We start from the raw sequence: 25,103 nt of genomic DNA, 5'->3' as shown, positions 1-25,103 counted from the left end.
GCTTACAAGCTGTGAGTCATTGGTTCTGTTTTTTTACCTTTCAATTAGTAACAGTGTATTTACTTTTTGGGAAATCTCTAGTTAATAAAATTTACATTTGGAACCTTTTACCCTCGTGCCAAATCTAAATGGGCCCAATTATGATGTCGGTCGAAGTTGCCTCTGACTGACATCATCGTGGAATCGGGACTGACAGACCTCAGGTAGGTAGTCCCGACCGCAGAATTACCATGCAACCGCACATGGTGCAGGCCCATACTCCCCATTTCTCAATGGGAGCTTATGCAAGGCCGTAAACCAGCCGTAGCACAAGATCCCAATGAGAATAGGGAGATTATGTTCATCCCTGCACAGGTGAGATGTCTGCCACGCATTGCAGGGATGGACAAGGAGGCACCACAGGTGACCCCTCGGCCCCAACCAAAGGCTTCAAACAGAAAAAGGCCCTGCTAGGGGCCTCCAAACTCGCTTTCTGATAGGCTTTCCATGTCGGAAATTCCGGCATGGAAAGCCTGATGAAAGCGAGCATCGTAATGCCAAGGGCAAAAATGCCGTCAATTGGGATTATGGGCCGGCCTCTGACTGGCCGACAAGCTCCTTGAGCCTGTCGGAATCCAGCTGGAATGATCGGCTGGCTTCAATATTGACCACCTATATTGTAATTAGGCGGTCGGAATTTAAACCGACATTGTTGGTCGGAAAGCCTCTGACCTAAGGTTTGAGGCTTTCCAACCAAGATCGTAATAGGCCTCTAAGTGTGTGTACTTGAGAAATAGATGGTTGTGAAATAATATTTGTCTTTTCTGTCCTTATCTGCCATGGTGTACATTGTCTGTAGGGAACATCTACCAACTGTAGACATTTTCATAAACTAGACCCCAGGGGTGTACAGGGTGGTGTGTCTCTTTTGGATCCAATCAAGTTCTCTTACCCACAAAGCCCTGCGAACCTCAAAATGTGACTACAATCACACATTTTCTTGCATTTCTGTGCCTTTTTCATACAGAATCAGACGAAAACTACACATTTCCTACCACCCAGGGTTCCCCCAGATCTCCTGATAAAAATGTTACCTCACTTGTGTGGGTGGGTCAAGTGCCTATGACAGGGAAGGGCCCAAAACATAATATGGACACATCATAATTATCGATCACAAAATGGCCTGGTTTTGCAAGGGGTTCACCTACATTTTTATCCAGGGCTCGGCGGCCATCTAGGGAAACCTACCAAAACTAGACATTTCTTCAAACTAGACACCCGGGGGAGTCCAAGGAGGTATGGCTTGCATGTATTTCCCAACATTTTCTTACCTAGAATTCCCTGCGACCCTCAAATTTAGCTAAACAAAAATCACATTTTCCTCACGTTTCTGTGTGGGAAAGTTGTGATATCCCAGGTCTCCTGATAAAAATACTATCTCACTTGTGGGAGTAGCCCAGGTGCCTGCAACAGGAAAGGGGACAAAACGTATTGTGAGGCATCAAAATTATCAATCACAAAACAACCTGGTTTTTGCAAGGGGCTCACCAATGTTTTTGAACTCAGGCTCGGCGGCCATCTACAGAAATCTACCAAACCCAGACATTTCTGAATACTAGACACCAGGGGGAGTCCAGGGAGGTGTGGCTTTCGTGGAGCCCCCAAATTGTTCTTACCTAGAATCCCCTACAAACCTCAAATTAAGCTTAAAAAAAGAATCACATTTTCCTTACATTTATGTGTGAGAAAGTGGTGGGATCACCGGACCGGCACAAATTTCCTACTTACCAGCGATCCTCCTAGTCTCCATATAAAAAATGCCACCTCACTTGTGTGGGTGTGCCAAGCGCCCGCAACACGGAAGGGCCCAAAACGTATTGTTTAGAATTTTAGTCATCAAGAGAGCTCTTGTTTTCGGAGGCGTTTATCACCCCCTATGAGACTTTATCATTTTTGAGAAGACTCACTGCAAACTGCCTGACTAAGGGATATCTCTTGAAGAAAGAATATAGAGAGATGACTAAAATTCCAACAAATTGAATACCCCATTTTGAAGAAGCTACACGCCGAGTACGTGCTTGAAGAGTCGTAGAGCGGGCTTTTCTTCACTTTTATCCTTGCGGTGCCAAGAGTAGGAAGGTGGAAGGATAAACCTCCTATTTAAGAGTTATGCCTAAGCGAGAGATTAATTAATCCTCACATACGAGTTTGCAAGGAGTATATCCTGCAGTTAAAATCGGAGGTGTCTCATGATATCCAGACAGATCCAAAATTCCATGTGGGAAATATTATTTCCTGTCCAGAGGAAGGTGGTGTTTTAAGCAGTGAAACCCACCGAAACGCGTCGACGCAACTGTGCAAAGGAGTACGGTAGATTGTGGAGACATTTGTTACTTTCATTGTCCAAGCTTTCTGTATAAAAATTACATGTTGAACAAATGATCTTGATCTAATGTATGGGCCTTCATTGATGATTAGAAACTATTTTTCTTGCAGGTTCTCCCGATAATTAATTTTGTGTAATAAATGTCAAAATGTTTTTAACTTAAAACACTGTATGATAATTTACTGTATTTGACCATATGTTTGGTTAATTGTAATGAAATATTTTTATAATTGTGAGCACTTGGCCTTTGATGGTGGTGGTGTTATGTTCTGGTGATATATTTGTTCGCATGAGTGTTTTTGCCTTGGTGTACTAAGCTGCCCAAAGGGGATCTTTTCTTGACTTGATCTATTTTCATGCCAAGATTCTTCACCGCTTGTTTGGGTACGGGAGTGTGACCCAGTTGATGGGGCAGCCAATCGTCGTTCTAGATAGAGGGGGCTTTTCCAAACAGCATGAACTTAGTCTTATCTGCGTTCAATTGGAGATAGCTGTTATTCATCCAATTGGAGATAGCTAACATGCAGAGGGCAAAACCTTTTAGATGCTGTCAGATCAGGGCCGAAAGTAAACATCAGCTGGGTGTCATCTGCGTATGTGATTATTTCGAAACCAAAACGATCTGCAATCCCGGCGAGGTAAGCCATATAAGTAGAGCAATTTGCATCTCCACAAGATTCTGGACACTTAAAACTTTTCTCTCAGTTGTCAACGTCCTTGGGCATGCTACAAGGTCGAAAATGTCCAAAATTAATTATGAGTAACTTCAAACAAATGAATGAATTTCTTTTGAAAAGTAATTGCCCACGGGACCATGCCATGCATAAATGTAAAAAAGAATGTATAGGTAATTTGGGGCAGGATCAATTGTTCACAGTGAGTGCCACAACTATAGCCAAAATATTGTTAATTGTCATTATGTTATACATACCAAACACTGCAAATTTAGAGGCCCTTTTCATTGCTTGACATTATAGAGACTGAATTATTATCGAGGTGCAGTGAGCACAGAAGTAGAACTACCCGCAATCAGGAAAAAGTCTGTCCTGCATACACGACAGATTTACAGCAACTGAGCAAATAGCTCTCAAAGAGACGTGCTTATTCTGGCGAGAAAAACCTCAGCGTGGACAAGGGTAGGGGACAACTACTACACACCCTAACAGCGACCATGCCAACAAATCTAAATAGACTAACACTATAAATCTCTGAAATATAGCATAAGTTATATTGTGTCCGTTCTTCACGTGCGGTGTACTTACATTTCAGGAAATCACTTCTGGTCTTTGGTTCCGGCGCTGAGATGCGATGCTTGGCCGGGACGATCGCAGACACCATTGTTTTTATCCCACATTCCTCTGCAGAAGGGAACAGATGAGATAGAGGTAAGTATATGATTTTCTCTCAAGTCATTTTCCATTTCTTATATTTTGCTTTTGACGCTCAAGGTCAGCCACGTTTACAAGGCACTGCATTCAGACTCTTGGCGACATTAGCACGTTGGTACAAGGCTCAGTTCACGTGTCTGCACACAGTGCTATCTTACTCGCTGCATTTGTGTGAACTGGCAAAAACCCGAGGGTGAAGGTGAAACGATGAAAGGAAAGAAAGGTGCGGCTTATCGTGAAGCTTGTAAGGCACTGTGAGGTTGTGGGCTCCTACAGACAATAACGTATTTAGGATTATGCGGCTGCGACATAAATCCAATAGCCCTTTGCAGCACCGTCCCAGAGGCCGGTTTTAGGTTGGCTACCGCACAACTCTTTCCGCCCTTTACTGATTATAGAGTCTGCTACATTTTCTGCTTCTTTGCTGCGTACTTAAATATATTCCACATTTTAGCACTTACAACTCCTTCTTTCACCGGCACTATTGTCACGCCTCTGAGAGGTAACACCAAGGTATCATAAAGAAAGTGTTCAACAGACGCTGGTCGTGATGTCTAATTTAATTTCCTAGTGAAGCAGGAACAGAATAATCTCTGGACAGGCAGCGGATGTGTTGTGGGTTACACTGCACAGAAGACAGTGATTTTCTCACTTCACAATGTCCACATTTGCAATAGCCTGGTCTCTACTATGGCAATGAGAAAATGGTTAACTTCCAGACAAACAAGCTGTGGGTCTTTTACCGCTAAACGAAAGTGGGCTGCATTTGCAGTTGTTGTTTTAGGGGACTACAAATGTTTAAACATTCTAGCCCAATGGGTAACATTAACAAACCTACATAGTTAACGTATCATGTAAGAACATGACCACAGCACACAAATGTGCAGCACCAATACAGCATGTCTTCTACAAGTTTAAAACTGCTCAGTTTGCACACATGGGACACTTTTTCAGCTATCTCATTCACTGATAGGAGCCACCTTTATTCTAGTGCCTGGGCTATCCTGGCTACAGGTAAACTATCTTTCTTTCTAGCTCCTGCCTTTAACTGGAATACTAACCTGCTAATCATAAGACTCATACTCCAACCCCACCAGCTGTGTCAGGACCTTCTAGCACCATGTAAACTACATTCTACCACTATTACTACATTGCAACTCAACGTTTGATGTATCTCAACAGTAGAAGTCGCCCACTTAGCTGTAAAGAGAATTGTCAAGGTCCAGCTGCAGTTTAACGTCCGTGAGATGCTAGGCCAAGAGGAAGGCGAGGAGAAGATATGATTTGGCGATCTATTTCTGGATTTCTGAGGCAGTCAACAGGTAAATAATGTTGACTTCATTGCTGACTCTCAGGCAGGGCTGAGTACCACCAGCATACTGGTGAATGATCAAGGCCAGGTCAGCTCAATGTTTCCCTCCATCGTTCATGTATACGCTGAACCGTGTGGCGGAAGAATGAAGCGTTTCAGGACCTTGCAGCATGCAGGCACCTAGGGGAGTCATGACTGGCGCGCTTTACAATTTGAGAGCGATGTTTCAAGCAGAATGCAAATAATTAGGGTACTTTGTCTACATAGGCATTGAGGGTATTAGGGTATCAAAGAATGTGGACAATTTGGTCAAGGAGTCAACGTCCCTCACTTGTGTCCATTATGCAGAAAGCATCATGGAAAACTTCAAGTTCCTGGCTGGGAACAGGGGCGTCGTGAACCCTCCATTTTGGCAGCTACAGTGGTGGTGGGGCTTTTTATGAGACTCTTCTGTCTGCAACTCAACAGACAGTTTTAACACTAGGGTGTTGGTACATTGGAGGTATTTTGTTTAGCTTGACATTTTTGGGTGGGTCCGTAAATACTCGGGGACGAGGGAGGGTGATTCCCATCTTCATAGTGTGAGGGTTCGAATCACATTGGGTAGAGTCAGATGGGAAGATGTGAGGTTCTAGGACCTTCGTTACCCTGGGTATATAGCTATTCTTCAGGGGTTTGGGGGAAGTGATGTGGAGAAGCAACTTAAGCAATTTATCCTCTCTTAGGGCCTCATATAGGAAGCCAAATACCGGTCGGTAACGGCCGAAATTCGGTAAATATCCCGTTACCGACCGGTATTTAGGCATTTGCGATGTAGGGGGCTGATTTCTGGATTCGGTATTTACCGAATCGGAAATTAAGAAATCGGTAAAATACCGATTCGGTAAATACCGAATCCAGAAATGCTATGTAGGAGGCACTCTAAAGAGTGAAAATAATTATTAAGAATTCGTTATTTACCACCAAATACAGGTTGGTGATAAATAATGAAAACCTTGCAAAATATAATATTTTGCAGATTTAAGAGTGCCATGTGGCAGACATACATGCCCTTAGGGCATGTTGTGCGCCACATGTGCACACATGCAAGATTCAGGGGTGCAACAGGGTGTCAATGCGACACCCTGCCACCCTTGAATATGCTCCCCCCATTACCGAATCGGTATTTACCGAATCGGTAATGGTGACTGGCTTCCCATTGATTGCTATGGGCCTTCAGGCCCATAGGAATCAATGGGAAGGTATGCCTCATTACCGAATCGGTAAATACCGATTCATAATTACCGAATTTTTCCGATTCGGTAAAATTTACCGAATTATTACCTACATCACATTTACCGATTCATAAATACCGAATCGGTAAAATTCGGTATTTATGAATCGGTAAATGTGATGCTACCTACATATGGCCCTTAGTCTTTTAACCTTGTCAATAATTCTTATTGAAACTTGGAGGTGGTCTAGAGGTGAGTTTGCAGACACAGCAGATCTTCCTATTCCGTTTCACAATTGTTAATTTCCGCAAACATAGCATATGGTGTCATGTTATCTCATTCCAGAGAGTGTTAGAGAAAGGTTTTGGAGCATTGCTTACAGGATAGGAAGTTTTAAGGTTGAGAAATGTGAAAACAGCAGTATTAACGGCACTCAAAATATCTGCACACACTGCAGTTTCTACATATCATAGACACAGAGAAACAGTGAAATGATTATCAATCTTAGAACAAAGGCAACCAGAAAGTATAGGAGCTCTTAGGGGAGGTTGTACTTTTTCTCCTTATGAACTCCTTAAGTACTTTGGGGCCAGATGTAAGAAGCATTTTATCACTCGCAAACGGCCCAGCGGGCGAGCTATATAATGCTATTTGGCATGCACCACACCCTATTTGCGATTCCGTATCCCATTACCAAATCACAAATAGGGTTTGTGATTCGGTGTTAGGAAGGGCGTGTTTAGGGTGTCCCTTCCTAATATCGAATCGCAGCAGTAGGTAAGAATGTTTTGCATTCGTGAATGCGGTCGCCAAACATTCGTAGTTACCACCAACTTCAAGTTGGTGGTAACCCATTCGCAAACTGGAAGGGTTCTCCAAGGGACCCCTTCCCCTTTGTAAATGTGGACGCCAACATTTTTTAAGAGCAGGCAGAGGTCCCACGGTCCACTGACTACTATAAAAAAAAAAAAAGTTTCATTTTTTTTTTGTTAACACTTCCATTTTCCTTTAAGGAAAATGAGCTGCTTTACAAAAAAAAAGTTTGCTTTGTTTAAAAAGCAATCACAGACATGGTAATCTGCTAACCTCAGCAGGCCACCATCCCTGTGATTTTTGTGATTCCTAATGGGTCGCCAATTGCGACCTCCCTCAATAATATACATTAGGTAGGTCATTTGCGACCCACTGGGAATCGCAGAAAGTGTTCAACGTACTTTTGTGCATGCCGTTTTGCAATTTCCCAACTGCGAATCGCAACGATTCGCAATTTGGGAATCGCAACACTGTTTCTTAGTACATCTGGCCCTTAGGTACTAAAGTGCTTGGTTAAGCGAGGAGCAAAGTTTAAAGAGCTACAGTCAAAATCAGCAACTCTGGCCATTACTTCACATCCTAATGAGTTTGGCAACCTTACAAATATATACTGTGGAATCACAAAGTCAAAATAGGAATTTCCGGATTAAGGGAATCAACATTTGCCAAACGTTATTCATTATGTGAATCAGGACCAGTAAAATTAGTATTAGAGCTCGCCTTTAGGAAGTTTTCCAGGCACTATTGAAATCAAGTAATCCAGCTTTAATGTCAGGATTCTTTTTTTTTTGCAAGTAACAAGAAGCACGTGAAGTGTTTGTATGCAGAAATGGAAAAAATATTTCCACTCAATTCAGGCGCATTCATTTTCTTTATTCGGTGTTTCAAAGACAACTGTATCTTATGGATTTGCAGGGAAAATGAACAAAGAAAACAGGTACAACACTGAGAAGCTACTACAACTCAGAGTCAGGAACAACTACCTTGAACACTAACGTTTCTGAATCCACTTACGGAGCGACATCACAAAGTGGGAACATTTAATTTGTATGGCGCAGAAGCTCCTGTAACTCTGGTATCGAAGCTTTCTTTCTTAAAGACCTTGTGTGACTTTTCCAAATAATTATAATATCTACATCAAGGCCCAGAGACTGATTCAGTTTATGATGACAATAGTAAGAAGTAATTGTATATGCAGAAAGTACAAATAATTCAATTAATCTTATTATTATTTAAAAGTTCCCGAATCCAAAGTACTGTTGGCTAAAAACCAAGGCTAGTTGAAAGTGATGCTCAAGACATGAGACTAATTGGCAGCTATATTATTGGGTGACGGACTTAGAATTCACAACATGTTTATTATGAATCAAACACCTCGAGGCATTAAAAAACTAGACATCAACAAAGGCCAAGTATCAACCTAAATACATGCAATTTCAACAGCACCATACGAGTGACCAGAAATAACTTTTAATTCCAAAGGCAAAGCACATCAATGCTAAAAGTATAGGGTGTAAAAATGGAAGTTAAGGTTCTTTCATAAGTCAGAACTATAAAACCAGTGATAAAGCCAAGATTGCTGACTATCGCAACTATTTGGTTCAATTGTGTCCAAGAGTGTCACGTCCAATCAATACAGTAAACGCTGCCATTACTTCTATCCAAATGAACCCAGAAAACCTTTGTTTCGATAGCACAAGACTTATGGGACTGGTGGTAGTGAGACGGTGAGTTATTGGAGTTTAGGGAAACTACAATTCCCATGATCACTTACACGGACTTCCTAAGAGATTAGCATATGAAGACTGCCGACACTGGAAAGCTTCCCTTCCCTTCTTGGTGCAGTAAGCAAGGAGTTACGTTTCGGAAGACACAAGGGGGCGTTTAAAGGTAACGAGAATGGCTGACCTCGCATTGACTGCCGTTGTGTATCTAGTTCCGGTGGAAGGAATGTTTGCTGGTTTGGGTCTCAGTGTGGAGACGTGCATTACATTTCCAATCAAGGACATGGCTCACGGCTGTTGTCGGAGTCGTTTATGAAATTAAATTGATCAGTTACGAGTTTTATATTGTTAAGATAAAAAGAATGTGTGAAAATGTAAGAGTGACCCCTCAAAGCCAAGAGCCAGGGTACAATAGTCAATATTCAACAACAGCTACTCTTGGCAAGTGAATAACCAATCCATATATACGCTATTTTTCAAACAATCACACCATACTACTTCACCATTCTGGGAAAGGAAAAACCAAAGGATATGTATGTGTACAATACATTTAATTGAATTAAAACATCATCAGAATGTACACTTCAAAAAATTAATAAAATAATTTGTCATACAAAGATTCAACATATTAAAAAGAGAACAACAAAGAGAGATGAAAAACAACAGACATGGGCATTTGTAATTGGTATTGGTTATTCCGAAAGAATCAATAACAGTATTGGCAACATTTGATTTGTTACAGTCAATACGTTTGTTCCTCGGATGTAGGAATGTTGAATCATTGTATGACAAATTATTTTCTTAATTTTCTGATACTGTTTTAATTCAATTGAATTTATTGTATACATACATATCATTTTTTTTTCCTTTCCCAGACTGGTCAAGTAGTATGGTGTGATTGTTTGAGAAATAGTGTATATATGGATTGGTTATTCACTTGCCAAGAGTTGCTATTTTTGAACATTAAGATAAAAAGAATACCTGCGAGCTACGGTAGCATTTGGATATCGTATCTTCCTTCATGGTATAGCGAACCTTTTAGCTCATGACGTTACAGCGGAACTATCTGCCGAACCAATGGTACTGTGGGTTATATATTTTCGTTTGGATTTCTTAGCTTATAACGTCTAAAAGGATGTTAGCCCATTTACAAAAGATGACAAAAGAAACTATAAAAGGTTTTGTACGTTGAAAATAGGAATCCATTTAATTATCTATAGAAAAGTAAAGGGACCTTCTAATTCAGAAGCATATATGTATAATATTTGTTTATCTTCATTGCCATTAACAGAGGAGTTTGTGTATTGGGAGAAAGAGAGTGCTTGAAGAATTCTCTATGTTCTCCAACCTCCTGTGATGTATTGGCTTAGGTACTACATGGTGGGTATTCCGTGACTATATGAGTTGTTTCTTATGGTGATGTCATCCTAAGCTGAAAGAAACTCTAAAGTGGGTTAACAAAAAACTGTATACCATTCATTTCTTGTTGCAACAGTACAAATCTCTAAAAGTTTGAACAGAGGCTATGTTCTGTAGTTTCAAGGATTCTCCGAGGGACAGAGTCTACTTTATCTTTTGTTACGGGTATAGTGTTCTGAAAGATTTCTAGATAACTCTCATTGGCATCGCTTAGTTATGTATGGTGTATTTCATGATTCTCTCTCTCTTGTCTCTAGGTCTTCTTTCCTGCTGGCCCCTTCCTTTCCTTCTCTCACTTGATCTGATCAAAATGCTGTGCTATACCAGCAATTCGGAATTGAGACGATCAAGACGTGGATTTGTTGTGCATCGCATCAATGCTGAGGTACTTCAAGGCTAACAGAGAGAGCAAGAGACTATTTCAACTGGTTTATGGATGATAAAAAGGGATATGAACTTAATTGGTAAACAGCGGCGGCTCCTCCGCCGTGGCGGAGGAGCGTCGGCCCAGTGCCTCAGAGCCAGCAGGTGAAAAAGAAAATTATATTTTACTATTCTTTTATTTTTCTCCTCCTGGCATAGCCAGTGTATGCAGGACGGGGGGCTGGGGCCATGGAAGGGGGAAGGAGGACTGGTTCCTGCACTGTAAGTGCATGTGTGTTTGGCCGGCCATCTCAGGCTAGTCAAACACATATGCGCACTTAGGTGTCTCCGACTCAGCTGTATTGAATACAGCCGGGTTGAAGAAACAGCACAGACTCCCTGTTCTTAGCAGAGCGTCAAAGCAGCCCACTGAGGTCAATCCCAGCGCTGCTCTCATGCTTCAGAGCAGCACGGGGATTGCACAGGGTATCTATGATGCTGGCCCAGGGGCTGCAGAGACCCAGGAAGCCTCAGGGAACTGAGGCACAAGGTGGCAAAAGTAGCATCAGGTAAGTTTTTATTTTTAAACCTGTGCTCCCCACCCTGACCTACCCACCTCTGTGCTGTTGGTAAAGTCACAGCCACACAGTGAACAGTACAAAATGTACAATCTGTACACTAAATCATATGTTCATGTACTGTTTAATCTTATTGTAGGACTAAAACAAAAGTCTCAGTTTTATACTATAAGAAAGTACAAAAGCACTCCAAGAAATATGGGTGAAGAATCTGGCAACACTCAAATGGACAGGAAGGGTAATCTCAACCCATGTTTTTCCCAGAAGGAGAAGCATTCACAGGAGGTGTGCGATATGGTGATAACAGATCTACTTTAGATGGAATTGGTTACCTCACCAAACACTGTTGAGTTATTGAAGAAAATCTGTGAATAAACATATCACCAATCACAGAGTTAAAACAAGTCATCTTGGACATTCCCAAGAGCAGGCAGCATTCCATTCCTAGGACTGTATGAAATGCTGCAAGCTCTTACCTTCGTCATGAAACTGTGGCATGTTAAAATTCCTATGACAGATTTATGAAAATACACTGTTTCCACAAAGCTCAGATAATTTTTAATTAAAAAAGTAGAAGAGCAATGACAAATCAGCCATATGCCATCAGAGATTGTCAAAAAGCCTTCTGTGCACAACTGTAATGCCTTTTCATGGACCAAAAACAGAGGTGAAATAGATGTCAATGCAGCCTAGCTTCTTTAAAAAATAAATAGTGATACTTTGTTTGCTTTTTGGTTGGTTTAATAAAAGAGCACACCACACACAACATCGAAGATCTCAGTGCCAAGATTAAGGCACAACATTTTAGAATTTGGCTGGATGCCTGGACAAAAAGGCTCTTGTAGGAACAGATGAATCATTTTTAAGAGATAAAGTACGGATGGGAGTTTCTGGGGTGGAGTGACTGGACAAATCTGTCAGTGCGAGTGACTCATGTATGGCTGAGTCAAGGGCTTGAGAAACAAATAAACTAGAGAGCTGTATATTGCAAAGTCATTGGGAATCTTATGGTAGCTAAGAAATTATTTTTGGATGCATCAATATCCAGTCGAAACCTTTCTAATGAAAGGGAACCAACTATAGAAACATTTTCCAAAAGCAACCTTCTTTTATAACTCCAACAATGCAGAAATATTATCATTGATTGCACAGACTAATAAAATGGCAATATTGTGTAATCTGTAATGAGATGAGCTTTGGTGACTCTTTAAGGCAAGTGCATTTTTGGGTTTACGAACTCCTACACCCTAACCCCAGCTCAATTGTAATTCCTTGCCAATCGTGTCATATTTTATATCACAATTGTGATGGAACATGGCTGTGGCCCTACCCCTGAAAATTCTCACTGAAAAATATGTTTTGCATCTGTGTCAAATCACTGTTTTTGTACAGGTACAGTTCCTGAGGGGAAATACAAAAACTGAGAAAAGGAAATATCTGTTCTAATTGTTTTATGCCGACTAAGAGGTATTTAACTCCTGTAACTAGAATATGTCAGGATTTAGGAGAGATTTAAATCCATATAAAAGTTCTATGTTGAGGACAGGAGAGTTCTATAGTACCCTGTAGCACAAAGCTGAGCCTCTCGGTAAAACAAAATTAGTTGGACCTCTACTTGACAATAAGAACTATACCCATGGCCACAAAGAACATTCTTGTATTTACCACAGTTGGTTAATTTGCCGTAACGTCTATGGACATTGTTCACTGCCTGAATTATGGACTAAATAAAATAAAAAGTCTACTTCCTGGGCTTCAAGGATGTTACATTTCTTTTTCAATATAACTTTCAATTGGCATAGTACCGTTTTCTAACAATAATTTCATTAGAAGAGAGCATTTTGTTGTCATCGAAAATTTCCACAAACTAGGCTTGACTCTTGTGCATGAGGCTTGGCTTACACAAGATGGTTGTTTAAGGTACAGATAAGGCGGAAGATTTAAGGTAGGGTTGAAACACAACTGAGAATGCCTTTTAGATTTCCAGATGCCTGACATCGGACTCCATTAAATTTGATAAGGACTTCATCACAAAGGACTGAGAAATAAATTCCTGTAGCGATCACCCACTGGATAATGCCAGACAGGCTCGTCGCCGCATTACACCGAAGCCCGTTTTCGGGCTGAAACCACACAAATGCGCCAAAGACTACAATTCCCTGCAGGCAACGGGGCGCAACACTAGGCTGGCAGTACATAAGCACTTCCTCCAGAGGCGGAAGGTGCTTGACAACAAGAAACTTAGAAGGACCTTAATGGCGGATGGTGCTCCCCGCCGGATTCCAGCGAGAAGCATTTCCGCACTTAGTCCCGAGTCGGGCCGAGTCCCGTTCCTGTTTTCAACACGCGACGCAGCTGAAGCACCAGAGGTGCCCGGAGAGTCGTCCCGCAGCGGTCCAGGTAACACGGGGGATACCCGTGCGTTACCATCTTTAACCGCTTCCCATTTGACCTAGCGAGTCTTCGAGTAGCGACATTCAGGCACAGAGGTGCCTTTCCTCGCAACATTTGGATTCCGTTTGTGTACACTATAATCCATACCAATAATGCCGGTGAGCGTAACGGAAGCACCGCGACCCCTGTGGCTGTTTTGGGTTACGGGTGCTTTTACTTACTTTACTGCTACTTTTAGAGTTTATTAGCGCCAGAGAGACGAAAACATTCAAAGCCAGATCACTGGGAGCGCTACGCTTTATCAAACCCATCGGTTTGATTGTCATTGGCCTTTTCTACTGTTATTTTGTGGCGCTAGCAGGCAGTGTTCTCTAAGGGTCATTACAGGCACTATTGGAAAGCTGGAAACTTACTCCTGATTGATTGGCATTGACCCCCTATGGAAGTTCATAGCGCATAAGTGGCGAGAGGTTCCCCCTTTTTACGCTGTGACAGAATTGCCGTGCTACAAGAGAATTGTACATTATGCTTTGAAGAAAACTTTATTTGCTTATTGAGAATTGCGATAACATTAGTCTTGCTGCAGCTCTTCTGGTGGGTAGGAGTAGGATTGAGTATTTATACCTATATGTGGTAGGGAGATCACCCTTACATCTGCTCTCTCCCGGTTCTGCAGGGTTGTTCCACTTGCGCTAACGCTCCCTCCCAGACCAGACCCTGAAGAAACACTACCGCTGGCAGCATATTCTTTATTTTATCCCCTTCCCTTTTTCCCCCTCGGGCACGACCTCACGCAGCAGGGTTTTTCTTTCCTCTGCTGGGGGTTATGTTCAGAGGAATCGGGGTCTAAATCGGCTACCATCGTCTCTGCTGGAGTCATGAAAAGAGGTTAGTGGCGTGCTTTATGTATATGTGCTGCTGACAACCTGACAGACCTGACAATTCCCAACCCGCTGATAACAGTCAGGGATCACAAAAAACATCAGATTTTCGGTATATTAGGCTTATAAAAGATCACAAATCAAAGTATTTGGTAATATGGCATCTTTTAATCAGTTTGCCTTCCAATCATTCAAGGACTTGAATTCTGTGTTAAACCAAAACCGTGGATGGTTTGATTCATATAAGACAATGGTGAATGTACCACAAGGTTAGATTCACAAACTAATAGCTCTAAAACAACAATTAAAGAATACTACACGGTTTAAGGAATTCCATGTTCATACTCACCAACTGGGAATATCTAAACTCAGACAACTGTTTTCCTGCACCCCAACAAAGAGAACTAACAGTTCATCATATACCAGGACAGAGAGATGTTCAAGGCTGAGAACAACAGTTCAAGTTTCAATGGGATGGGAAACCGAACGGATTTTGCAGATGCACTCAAGTAAGCTTTGGTTAGTTCCTGGTGGTCTGAAAGGTGATAAGGATGTTCTTGAATCTCCTGTTACTTTTAAACTGATGTTCTCACAGTTAGAAGGCAGACATTCCCTTTTAGACTTAGAGAGGTACAAACCTCTGTGCTTGCCTTCTTCTTGCAAGTGTGAAGCTTTATGCTAAACACATATATCTCTTTTTTAGCCTTCTACTGAAGTCTGATCATGCTAACATCTTCTATGCTCCCAAAATAGAAACCCCAGATAGATACTCCGGTACCTAATTCATGTTTAGAAAATAGAAGTTAAGTTTCCTTACGGAACCCCTGTTTGCTTTAATTTGTTTCTTGTAGTTGTGGTGTCACAAGCCTGTATCTCATTTTATTGAGCCTCAACCTACTGAATTTTTTCAGCTTATCTGCTGTATTGCTGTACCTATTGAACTTATTAGTGGTTTGCTTATATACTGGCTTGATTGGTAATCCAAAATTAAACCTTTCTTGTTCTCCTTTACAGTGCCTCACATCTAGAAAGGTCCATACGACCAAATCTTTGAGGACTTTAATAGGAGATTGCGTTGTAAGTTGAAGGGGCATCAGCATAACGAGCACTGCAACAGATAAGCAATTATGTTATTTTACAGTAGCTAGGGAGTTTGATTACTCTGAGCTAAAGCCAGGTTGTGAGGCATAATTAGACTGGTAAATTGGAGGGTCAATCTTAAAAATATTTTGGCAAAGTCTGATAATGTCCTATTTCTAGCGCTCGGCAAAGTTTCAAAGTTGTCGCTTCCAGCAGTGTACAGCATTTGATGAGATTCTCACCTTCACTGAACTTCCCTGACAGGAGATATGCCCTACACAGAAGTTATTTCTTTGATCATTTCATCACAAAAATGTTCTTATGAGAGAATTGTGCCAAAAGTGGGATTTTGCTGATTTTTCTCTTACTACAAACCTCCTTTTAGCAAAAGTCTTCTAGCGCTGTCTGTTGCTTTTTTCAAACTTTGCAAATGTGATCAAGTTCACAAAGATTACTACATTTAATCAAGAAAGCCAAAAAACACAGTTTGTATCTGCTTTACAGTTCTGCGTTTCAGGCACTTATCACATGCTTCTTTTCTTCTCTGCGCTCTATTTGTTGTTATGCATGTTGACTACTTGATTCTTTCCTCCCTACTGGTGGTCGGTGAAGGATAATCTTTGCTGCATACATCACTAAACAACACTTGATACACAGTTATGCTTTAAGAGGGCCACTGTATATTCATTGCTGGACTACAATTTGCATGTGATTGATTGCTTTTTATCAATCCTGCATGAACATATTTGTATAGCTTCTTGTTTATGGTCAAATAAAAAGAACATGTCAAAGAAGAAAACATGCATCTTTATTTTCAACAAAACCTTGTAAACCCTGCTAGTTCTAAAATTAGTAAGTCTGCATGAAACCTCGTCTACTTTTGCCCATCCGCAGAACAGCTAATTTCATATAATGAATTGCACACATTCTTATGTCCACAGCTAAGGCCCTTTAAAAACACTGGTGAGAGTTCACAAACTATCTTAATCTGAAAAAGTTGTGAAGTGAGTGGTAATTGTAATTGTATTTATATAGCACTTACTACCCCTGATGAGGTGTTGATGCGCTTTTGGCAAGTAAATCAAGGTAGATTAGTTGTGGATTAGTAGAGGGAAATTTAAATTGTGTTTGGGGAATGGTGGGTGTGAATGAAAGGTGAGTCTGTTAGTTGGATGAATATAATAGAGGATGGATAGAGGAGGGTAGAGTTTTGAAAGTATTATTTGGGAGTTCATAGTAGTAAAAGAGGTTTGGGAGGAGTCAGAAGTCCTGTAAGTTGGATGAATAGAATAAAGGACGGACAGATAGAGGATGGAAGAGATTGGAATGGGTTCCTTGGGAGTTCGAAGAACTAAAAGCGATTTGTGATGAGCCAGATAGTAAAGGTAGGGGATATTTTGGAAGAGGAATAGGATGAGTCATAGAGAGGTGGGTTAGTGAGGTTTGGGGTATTAATTAACTTTTCCTTTTCTGAAGGGGGAGGAAAATATATAAATATGTAGATACATCAACACACATAATAGGTATACATACAGAGATTTGTGAAGCACTTATAGAGAATAATATAATCATACTTACACATTGTGACAGATGTATTATAGGAAAATAAACCCAAACACTCCTCACCTTATATGGTATTGATGTATTAATCTACTTCTGTATGGATATAATGATAACGTTATACATATATGTATGCATATACTTTTCTTTTTCTTTTTTCTTTAAAAAAATAAAATATTTATTATATATTTTTTTCACTCTAATGAATATTACAATACATATCTATGAGGATGCGGCTATGGAAACCCCCTAACCGCCAGGAAAGATGATTGTACTTATTCCTGAAATGTAGGAATCTAATCTGATTGGAATTGATGTCGCCTGCTAATATGTCCTTTATGTACTACAGTCGAAATGGTTTAATAAAAAGAAATATTAAAAAAAAAAACAATACATATCTAGAGATACATACCAATATGGTTTGTGTTTGTTTGTTCTCATTAATTAATTGCTAATTAATTATAAAAATGTACTAGTTCTTGCTTCCATCTACTTATTGATCAGATTGCCTTGAGATACACTGTCACTGTGTCACCACATGCATCCCTGTAAAAAGGCGATCTGAATTAAAGGGATGCTACAGAGGCAGGGCTTGGTATCTCTCATGATGGGAGCTACCTGAGAGAGCTCTGGCCACTCTGTGGGGAATTTGAAAGATTACCTGTCTTTTCCAGTCCTATAGGGACAGTGTTGGTGAGCAGGTTATTCCCAGACAGATAAAGAGAGAGATGAGTCAAGATGTCCTTTTAAATTCTGATGGCCCCTGTTTGTCCTGTGGTGTAGGTCTTCAGCTAGAGTGTGCTGTATTTGATCTTGCTCTGTTTTTCTTATTTGTTTGTTTGCTCAAAATATAAGTGTGCCTTTGTCACCTGAACTTTTAGGGAAAGTCCAATGTTGTATATTTAATGTAGTCTCCCCTGTGGTTGCTTAGGCTGGTGTAGCTGGGGATGTATGTGGCATGTACTGTTTGTGTCATTTAGCTGTGGGTCTCAGAAGGGATCTTAACTGTCTTGGTATTTTCCCAGATCCTCCTTTCTTGACCCGGGACTCTCACTGATAATGCTTTTCACAGGATGGAGGCCGTTAGGTGTTTGATTCGTCTATATAAAGTATAGTTGGTTGACTTGCCTTATTTAAGGTTAGATGATACAAGTCTTTGCTGGTTATTTGCCACATAGTTCATTTTGGTCCCCATATTTGAAACACTACAGTTTATAAAGGGGTCGTCCCGTGTCGCCACGGCTGTTCCTGCTTGCACTTGAGCTCTTGGTGGTTGCTATTAAACAGAGTGCTAGCATTGAGGGGATTTTTACAGCAGCTGGATATCAGAAATTATTCCAGCAACAAATTAGATTATTCTCATTTTAATCAATGCCGACCATGATGTTCATTGTTGCTGATTTCTCTTACCTCTTGGGGCATCAAGTGAAGTAGGATTCGAGAAAGGTACTGCCCTTTACCATGGGACCTACTACTTATGATGGGTCCGCAGAAACTTCAAATATCTCTTGAGTCTTTGATGCAGGCTTGGAGCCCTCCTGGTAAGAGAGAGAGCGACTAGCAGAGACCTATTCCTAGAGCACAGGTTCTTTCAAATGACACTTGCGTGCAGTTTCTCCTTGGACGACAGAGCAATGCGGAAAAAGGTGAAGGTAAAGGAAGCCAGCAATTATGAACAGTGCTTTCCAGAGCTATCTTTTGTAGCCTTTGAATACAGGAGGGGTATAACCACTGCAGTGCTCAAGTTCAGCTATAGTTTCTCCGTTGCCAGTTTGAGCTGGTCCAGGTAGAATGCATATCAGTCTCAGAGATGATGCTAGATTCTTCAGTGATATAGATACCGGTGGGAATAAATGATTGGAGAAGCTGGTAACACTCCGGCACAGGCCCTGTAGCCAGTGGCGGCTCCTTCGCTAAGGTGGAGGAGCGTCGCCTCACTGCTTAACAGCAGTAAAAGAAAATAAATATAAAATTAAACTAGCTTGATGTTACTATCGTTTTATTTGTTCCTGCTGCGGTGTCTTGGCTGGGCAGGGCGGGTCTGCTCTGCTCACAGAGCAGGACAGGGGAGGAGTGGCAGTGCGCATGACACTTTGGCTGGCCATCTCGGGCGTGTTTTCCACCATGCCTCATTGATATTCATGAACTAGGTCATGAATTCTGGCTCCCTCTAATTGGGGACCACTACAGAGTTGGTGGCCTGCTTGGGTCAGCAGATAACTTTATCTGTAATTATCTTTTAATTAAGTATTTTTTTTAAATGCAGCTCTTTTTCCTATAAGGAAAAAGGGCGGTATTTAGAAAGGAAAGTTTACTTTTTTGTTTGCTTGAGAGTTAGCAGTGATCCCATTTAAAAAAGAAATTCAAAAAGGGGAAGGAGTCTTAAGTGGATCCCTTTTTGCGAATGTATTTTCCAACCTAACTTGAAGGTCGGTAAAATGTAAATGTTTTGCAACCAGATTACCAATTAAGTATTTGGGCGGGACATATTTGGAAGTCGGAAAACCTATTCTGAATCCAAAAGTGGCCAAAAGCATTCTAACTGTCAAAAATGCAGAATCGGAGCATTTGTAACCATTAAAATGTTTCGTACATCTGGCTTGAGGAAACCTAGAGCAAAAACAACAAGATTTTCTCTTTCATAATTGAGATATTCTTATGTGATGAACAAGACCCAACCCAATGTACAACATATTTTGACATCCCTGCACGCACCCCAGCAATGACTCCAGCAGGAACACTGACCATTACTAAATAAAAAACAAACATCACTTTTATTAGTTCTGTTGTGAGTTATTGGGAAGACTGCACATTTTATTTTGTTTGTGCATTTGGCATTCATTGCTATACATTTCCAAGCCATCAACAAATTTTCATGTCAACATAGTTCCATTGTTCCCATCAGATATTAGAAAGCTTGTCCAACTGGTTTACAATCTCACTGCTTGTATGCATGCCTAAAAGAAGTGTGTCAATTACAAACTGCACTAGGGTCTGCCGTGTCAAAGAAGGAATAGGAGTTTAATGACTGCTTTTGCAGTCAACTGCTACTTTACAATGATTTTTGTGATGCTATTTTTAGGTTTCGCTTGAGCTGTCTTCCAAAATCTCTCGTAAACTAAAAAACAAGTATCTTAAAACGGGCTTAGAGCCCATCCATTATTTAGCATTACTTGCCATTGGTTGGCTCTGACGTTATTCTCGTTTCCTTGCTTCTTATTGGTCAGAGCCTCATCCTTGCCTAGGTTTCTTCCTGGGGCTACTCGGTTTGTCCCTGCTATGGAGCATGGACCAAGTACAGCTTCTTGTCTACGGCCAGTGTTCTTCCACTAGCTACAGGGTCCTGCATACTTTTTTTCTTTTACTTTTGTACATGCATGTGTCTGCAGGTCCTCTCCCCTTCCTTCTGCTGTCCAGTCTCTTTCCCGACACCCCAGCCCTCATCCTGCAGTCCGTTCTGTTTAACTACACCTCCTTCCTTCCGCTGTCGTAATGTTTCTGAACCTCGCTCCCTCCTCCCACTGTCCCCTCTGATACTCCATCCCGCCCTCTTCCTGCAGTCTGGTCTGTTTCCCCCAGCCTCCTTCCGCTGTTTGTTTTCTTTAAACCTTCTGCTGTCCATTCGGTTTATCTCCCCACCTCCTTTCTGGCTATCTCAATATCAATTCTTTGTTCCCCAACCTCATGTTGCTCGTTCTCCAAGCCCCGTGCTGTTTTAAGACATATTGAACAGCTGTATAGGTTGCTGTGCAACATGGCTTAAAGAAAAAAAAGCTCTATGATATGGTCAACCCTGGCTGCGTCATGGCGCTTTTTGTTTCTTAAAGCAATGTTGCACAGCAGCTCGCAATAAGTGTGAAAAAAAAAACAATGACAAAGTCAATAGATCTCTCATTGGTGCAACCTATTAGCTTTGCCAGTGCTTGTGTTAGCTAGCTGTGAAAGATTTTAGTAAGCTTTCTGCAGCGGTCTATAAGAGGTGGATTGACTTATAAGTGCAAAAGTAAATTTCTCATCAGGCATGTCCGTTAGGGCTAGGGTAGACGTGACACGCAAGTGGTTGACTCCGCCCCAGTGTGACCTGGTTTTCAGACTCCTGCCTGTCTGGACTCTCTAGAATACCAGCTCTCCAGCTTACCACTATTTCAGCTTTTCATCACAGTACTATCTAGACAGATTCAGTATAAGTCAAAGATCAAGACAGGGTCTCTTTTATGATTCAGACCTTGCCCAAGGACTGTCATTTCAGGGAACTCTAAGCACACTGTTCACTGACTTACATATAAACACACAGAGTAACAAAAACAATAAAACTGTTTTTGAGAAAGGTTTTATGGAGCCGCAAGCTAGCAAAAAACCCATAAAATACTTATCATATTGTCAAAACGTTTTTTCTTCTATGATGTGGCAGCTTCTCTGCATCGGCTGTTTTATGTTTCTACTTTTTATGTTTCTGTTTCCGCGTTCATTATTTCCTAACCCAGGTAGAACAAAACTGGAAAGGCAACATTTTAGCCGCTGACTGACTTCATAATAGTCAAACTACAAAACAATTCTGCCTGGTTAAAACATAGAAACATATAATCTGAAATTATTAAGGAAACACTATTTCTGTAATCTACTTTGAAGAAGACCAATGCAGCAATACATTTGTCCAAGGGCTGTTGTCTATGCACTGCCCAGTTTTTGGTTAGAGACTACGACAATCTGGCAGGATCCATGCAGGAGAGAGAAGACTCTTCTGAGATGATGATTAAAATGGGACAACAGGCAACATTTCTCTCTGAATTAGCTTGTGATGACGTGGGAGCCTTTAGAACCAATGATGGTCTGATAGCCTCATCCTTAGCGACTGGTGGTGTAATCTAGGCAAGAAGGCACAGTTGGCTGAGATACTGGAAGTCACAAAACTCGGAGAAAATGGCTGTATTAAAGATTCAATTTTCAGGAGTGAAACTCCTTGGTAAACAATTGGATGCAACGGTGATGAAAGTGGTTGAAGACCAAAATCATGCATTTCTTTACAAAGGGAAGTCTTCATCTTGCGGCCAGCTTCTAAATTTGTTTGCCTTTAGTTTCTACAGTGCAGCAGTCGCAAAAACAAGCAAAGGAAAACAAGTGCTTTTCAATGCAAGAAGATCCACCCGGACAGAAGCAGTCAAATGAAAAACCTCAGCAGTTCGGACTGCTGAGGTGCAGTGGTTCGGAGGTTCTGGTAGGGTGGCGTAGCCAAGACTTTGTTGAACACAGAAAAGATATATCAGATGCCTGGGCGTTGAATATCATCATCATAAATAACTTTATTTCGGCATAGCCATAAAAGTAGACAATAAATAAAACTTGTTACATGCACACAACACCACAGTATTAACAAGTAGTCAAATTAAATAACTTATTTGATTCCATTTCATGCAACAATCACAATTCACTTAAAACAAAACCCATTACAAACAATAGTACCTATTAAATGTAGTTAAAATTCATAATAATAATAAAATTCTGCACAATAAATTAAAACCTTTAAGGAACTTTAGCATTATTAGCTGCAATAGTAACCCTCATTTTCGCCCACATCAAGCCCAAACATTTGGCAGTGACACAAACGTACAGCAACAAAGTGCAACCCCCAAAGCCTTAGCTTCACAGATTTTCAGGCAGGGGCAATGGGCCTGGTGTAACTAGCATGCAGTTCTTTTAAAACAACTCCCGCTCTTTGTTTTTGTTTTAGTGTAGCAACGTCAATTTGTTGCCCCCAGGATAAGTGAGATGTAAATGTAATCCCTAGGTAAGAAAAAGAGTCGACCTGTTCCAAAAGCTCAATGCCTAGGGATAGTTTTCCCTTCAATTTATTACAGTGACTAAAGGTCATAAATGTAGTCGTTTCAACATTAATCTGCAAGCCCCTCTCTACACAAAAGTCACTAAAGCTAGCCAGAAGTTTATGGAGGCCACGTGGTGTTTTTGAGATTAACAGAGTGTCATCCGCAAACAACAGCAATGGCACTTTACCATTCGTCAAACTTGAGCATCCGCCCGCCATTTAAAAGATGTTGTGCCAGCTCATTCACATATAGAGCCCATTCACATATAAAGAAAATAATGTGGGAGCCAGGACAAATCCCTGGTGGACACCCTTCAATACTGGGATTTATTTCAGCCAATTGTCCCTGGGAGCCCCACAGTACCCTGGCAAAGTTATTTTTGTGTAATCTGACCAGCAGAGATAATGCATCGGAGGGGACAATAATTTCTCCAAGAGTCGCCCACAGCTTGCCTTGTGATACTAGATCAAAAGTTGATTTTAGATCGACAAACGCGACATAAAGGTCACCTTTTGTGATCAAGACCGTCCTCCAATAAATGATAGCAAAACGGAAGACCTGGTCAATCGTTGAGGTCTTAGGTCTGAACCCTGCCTGCAGATGGCTTATTATATCATTGCTATCCACCCAATGCATAATTTTAGTCAAGGCCATACGGCAAAAAACCTTCTGTAGTCAATCAATTAGACTAATCGGCCTGTAGTTGGCATGCAAACTCTTGTCCCCTTTTTTGTACACCGGGACCACCTCTGCACCCTGCCACTATACCGGAATAGTGGCTCCCAGGGCTATCTTGTTCGCTATAGCCAGTATATATTGGGCCCACACATTTGTATCATGCAGGAAAACATCTACAGGCACAATATTATTCAGCATAGTTATACAATGCTTCTACGTCTCCAAGTCAAGTTTTCAACCCTCATTGGTCCTAAAGAACTGCTGAAAAATGGAAGCTTCATGGAAACGTACAAGGGAGCTGTTGGAGAACAGGGCAATCACCTCAATTCCACAAAAAGAGCAACACCAGTGGATTTATTTATACTTTTTCTAGAGAAAAAGACATCAGGGGGCTAGTGTTCTGTGCTGGACTTAAAAATGCTGAATAAGGAGGTTTCTATCATTCACTTCAAAATGGACTGTTTACAAAAGATCATATCCGTAGTGCAAGCACAGGAAGACCTAGCGAAATAGAATTCACAGTATGCGGATCTGCAAATTCTGATAAACAAAAATCAGAGGTTTGTACTTTTCTTAGTGGGCAATCAGCACACTCAGGTTTGGGTTCTGCAGTTTGGGTTGAAGTCAGCCTTAAGGCTGTTCCCTAATGTTATGGCACCTTTAGTGGCACTTCTGCGTGGTCAAGGGATGGCTTTCCATGCATATTGGGACAATTGGTTTATCTATGCAGTGCCGAGGGAGATGGCAGAAACACATCTCCTGAGAGTGATAGTAATGCTTCAATAGTCAATTTGAATCAGGTTGGCACTTCTGAGGTTTTCTTTCAGGGGGCAGAATGGTGATAATGATGGGCAACTTCACTACCAGTCATATTTGAACAGACGGGGGGAACCAGATGCACATCACTAGCAGTTCTGACAGATGTTTTTTAGCTGAAAGAGCACAACATTTGCTCTCTGACATCTATATATATTTACCAATCTATATATATTTACCAGTGAAATAGAGGTTCAGACAGGCTCAGCAGAGGGTTTCCTAAATCTCAGGATTTTTGTCTGGATCCCCAGGTATTCAGGAAATCTATTTGAGGATGGGTTATTCGAAGCTAGATCTGTTTGCATCAGAGAAGAATGCTCTCTGTCAAATGTTTGTGTCAAGGAAAATGGTGGGAAGAGCATGGGTGGTGGATACCATATCATTAAGGTCGCACAAGGTTCTAATGTATGCTTTTCCACCTTTTCTCTGGATTCCGAAAGTACTAATGAGATTCAAGAGAGCGAAAGGCAGGGGGATAATGTGTGTACCTTTCTGGTAACACTCATCTTGGTTTTCTCTTCTGCATCAGATGGGAAGAGGTCAAGAATGCATACTTTTCTTGTCTCTGCCTCCACTGTTGTCTCTTATTATGGGTGTGACTGTCACAGCCAGAAAGGATTCAGGGGAAATCGAACAAAAAGCATGACAGCTTTCTGGTCAAAAGCCCAAGGGGATTCTATCATTGAGACTTGTAGG

General features: G+C 41.2%; 1 protein-coding gene across 1 annotated transcript in view; it reads right to left on the bottom strand.

The window, feature by feature from the left end:
• The window catches only part of TRIM16 (tripartite motif containing 16), a 112,531-nt gene that overhangs the window by 9,117 nt on the left and 78,311 nt on the right, over positions 1-25,103 (bottom strand). The window contains exon 5 of the mRNA XM_085616799.1: positions 3,628-3,723. Coding sequence (XP_085472925.1) covers positions 3,628-3,723 — 96 coding nt within the window. The remainder of the gene's footprint in view (positions 1-3,627; positions 3,724-25,103) is intronic.

Source organism: Triturus cristatus, chromosome 7, assembly GCF_964204655.1.
Source record: "Triturus cristatus chromosome 7, aTriCri1.1, whole genome shotgun sequence".
Taxonomy (NCBI): domain Eukaryota; kingdom Metazoa; phylum Chordata; class Amphibia; order Caudata; family Salamandridae; genus Triturus; species Triturus cristatus.
Note: the sequence above shows the minus strand (reverse complement) of the source record. Positions and strands in the feature narration are given on the sequence as shown.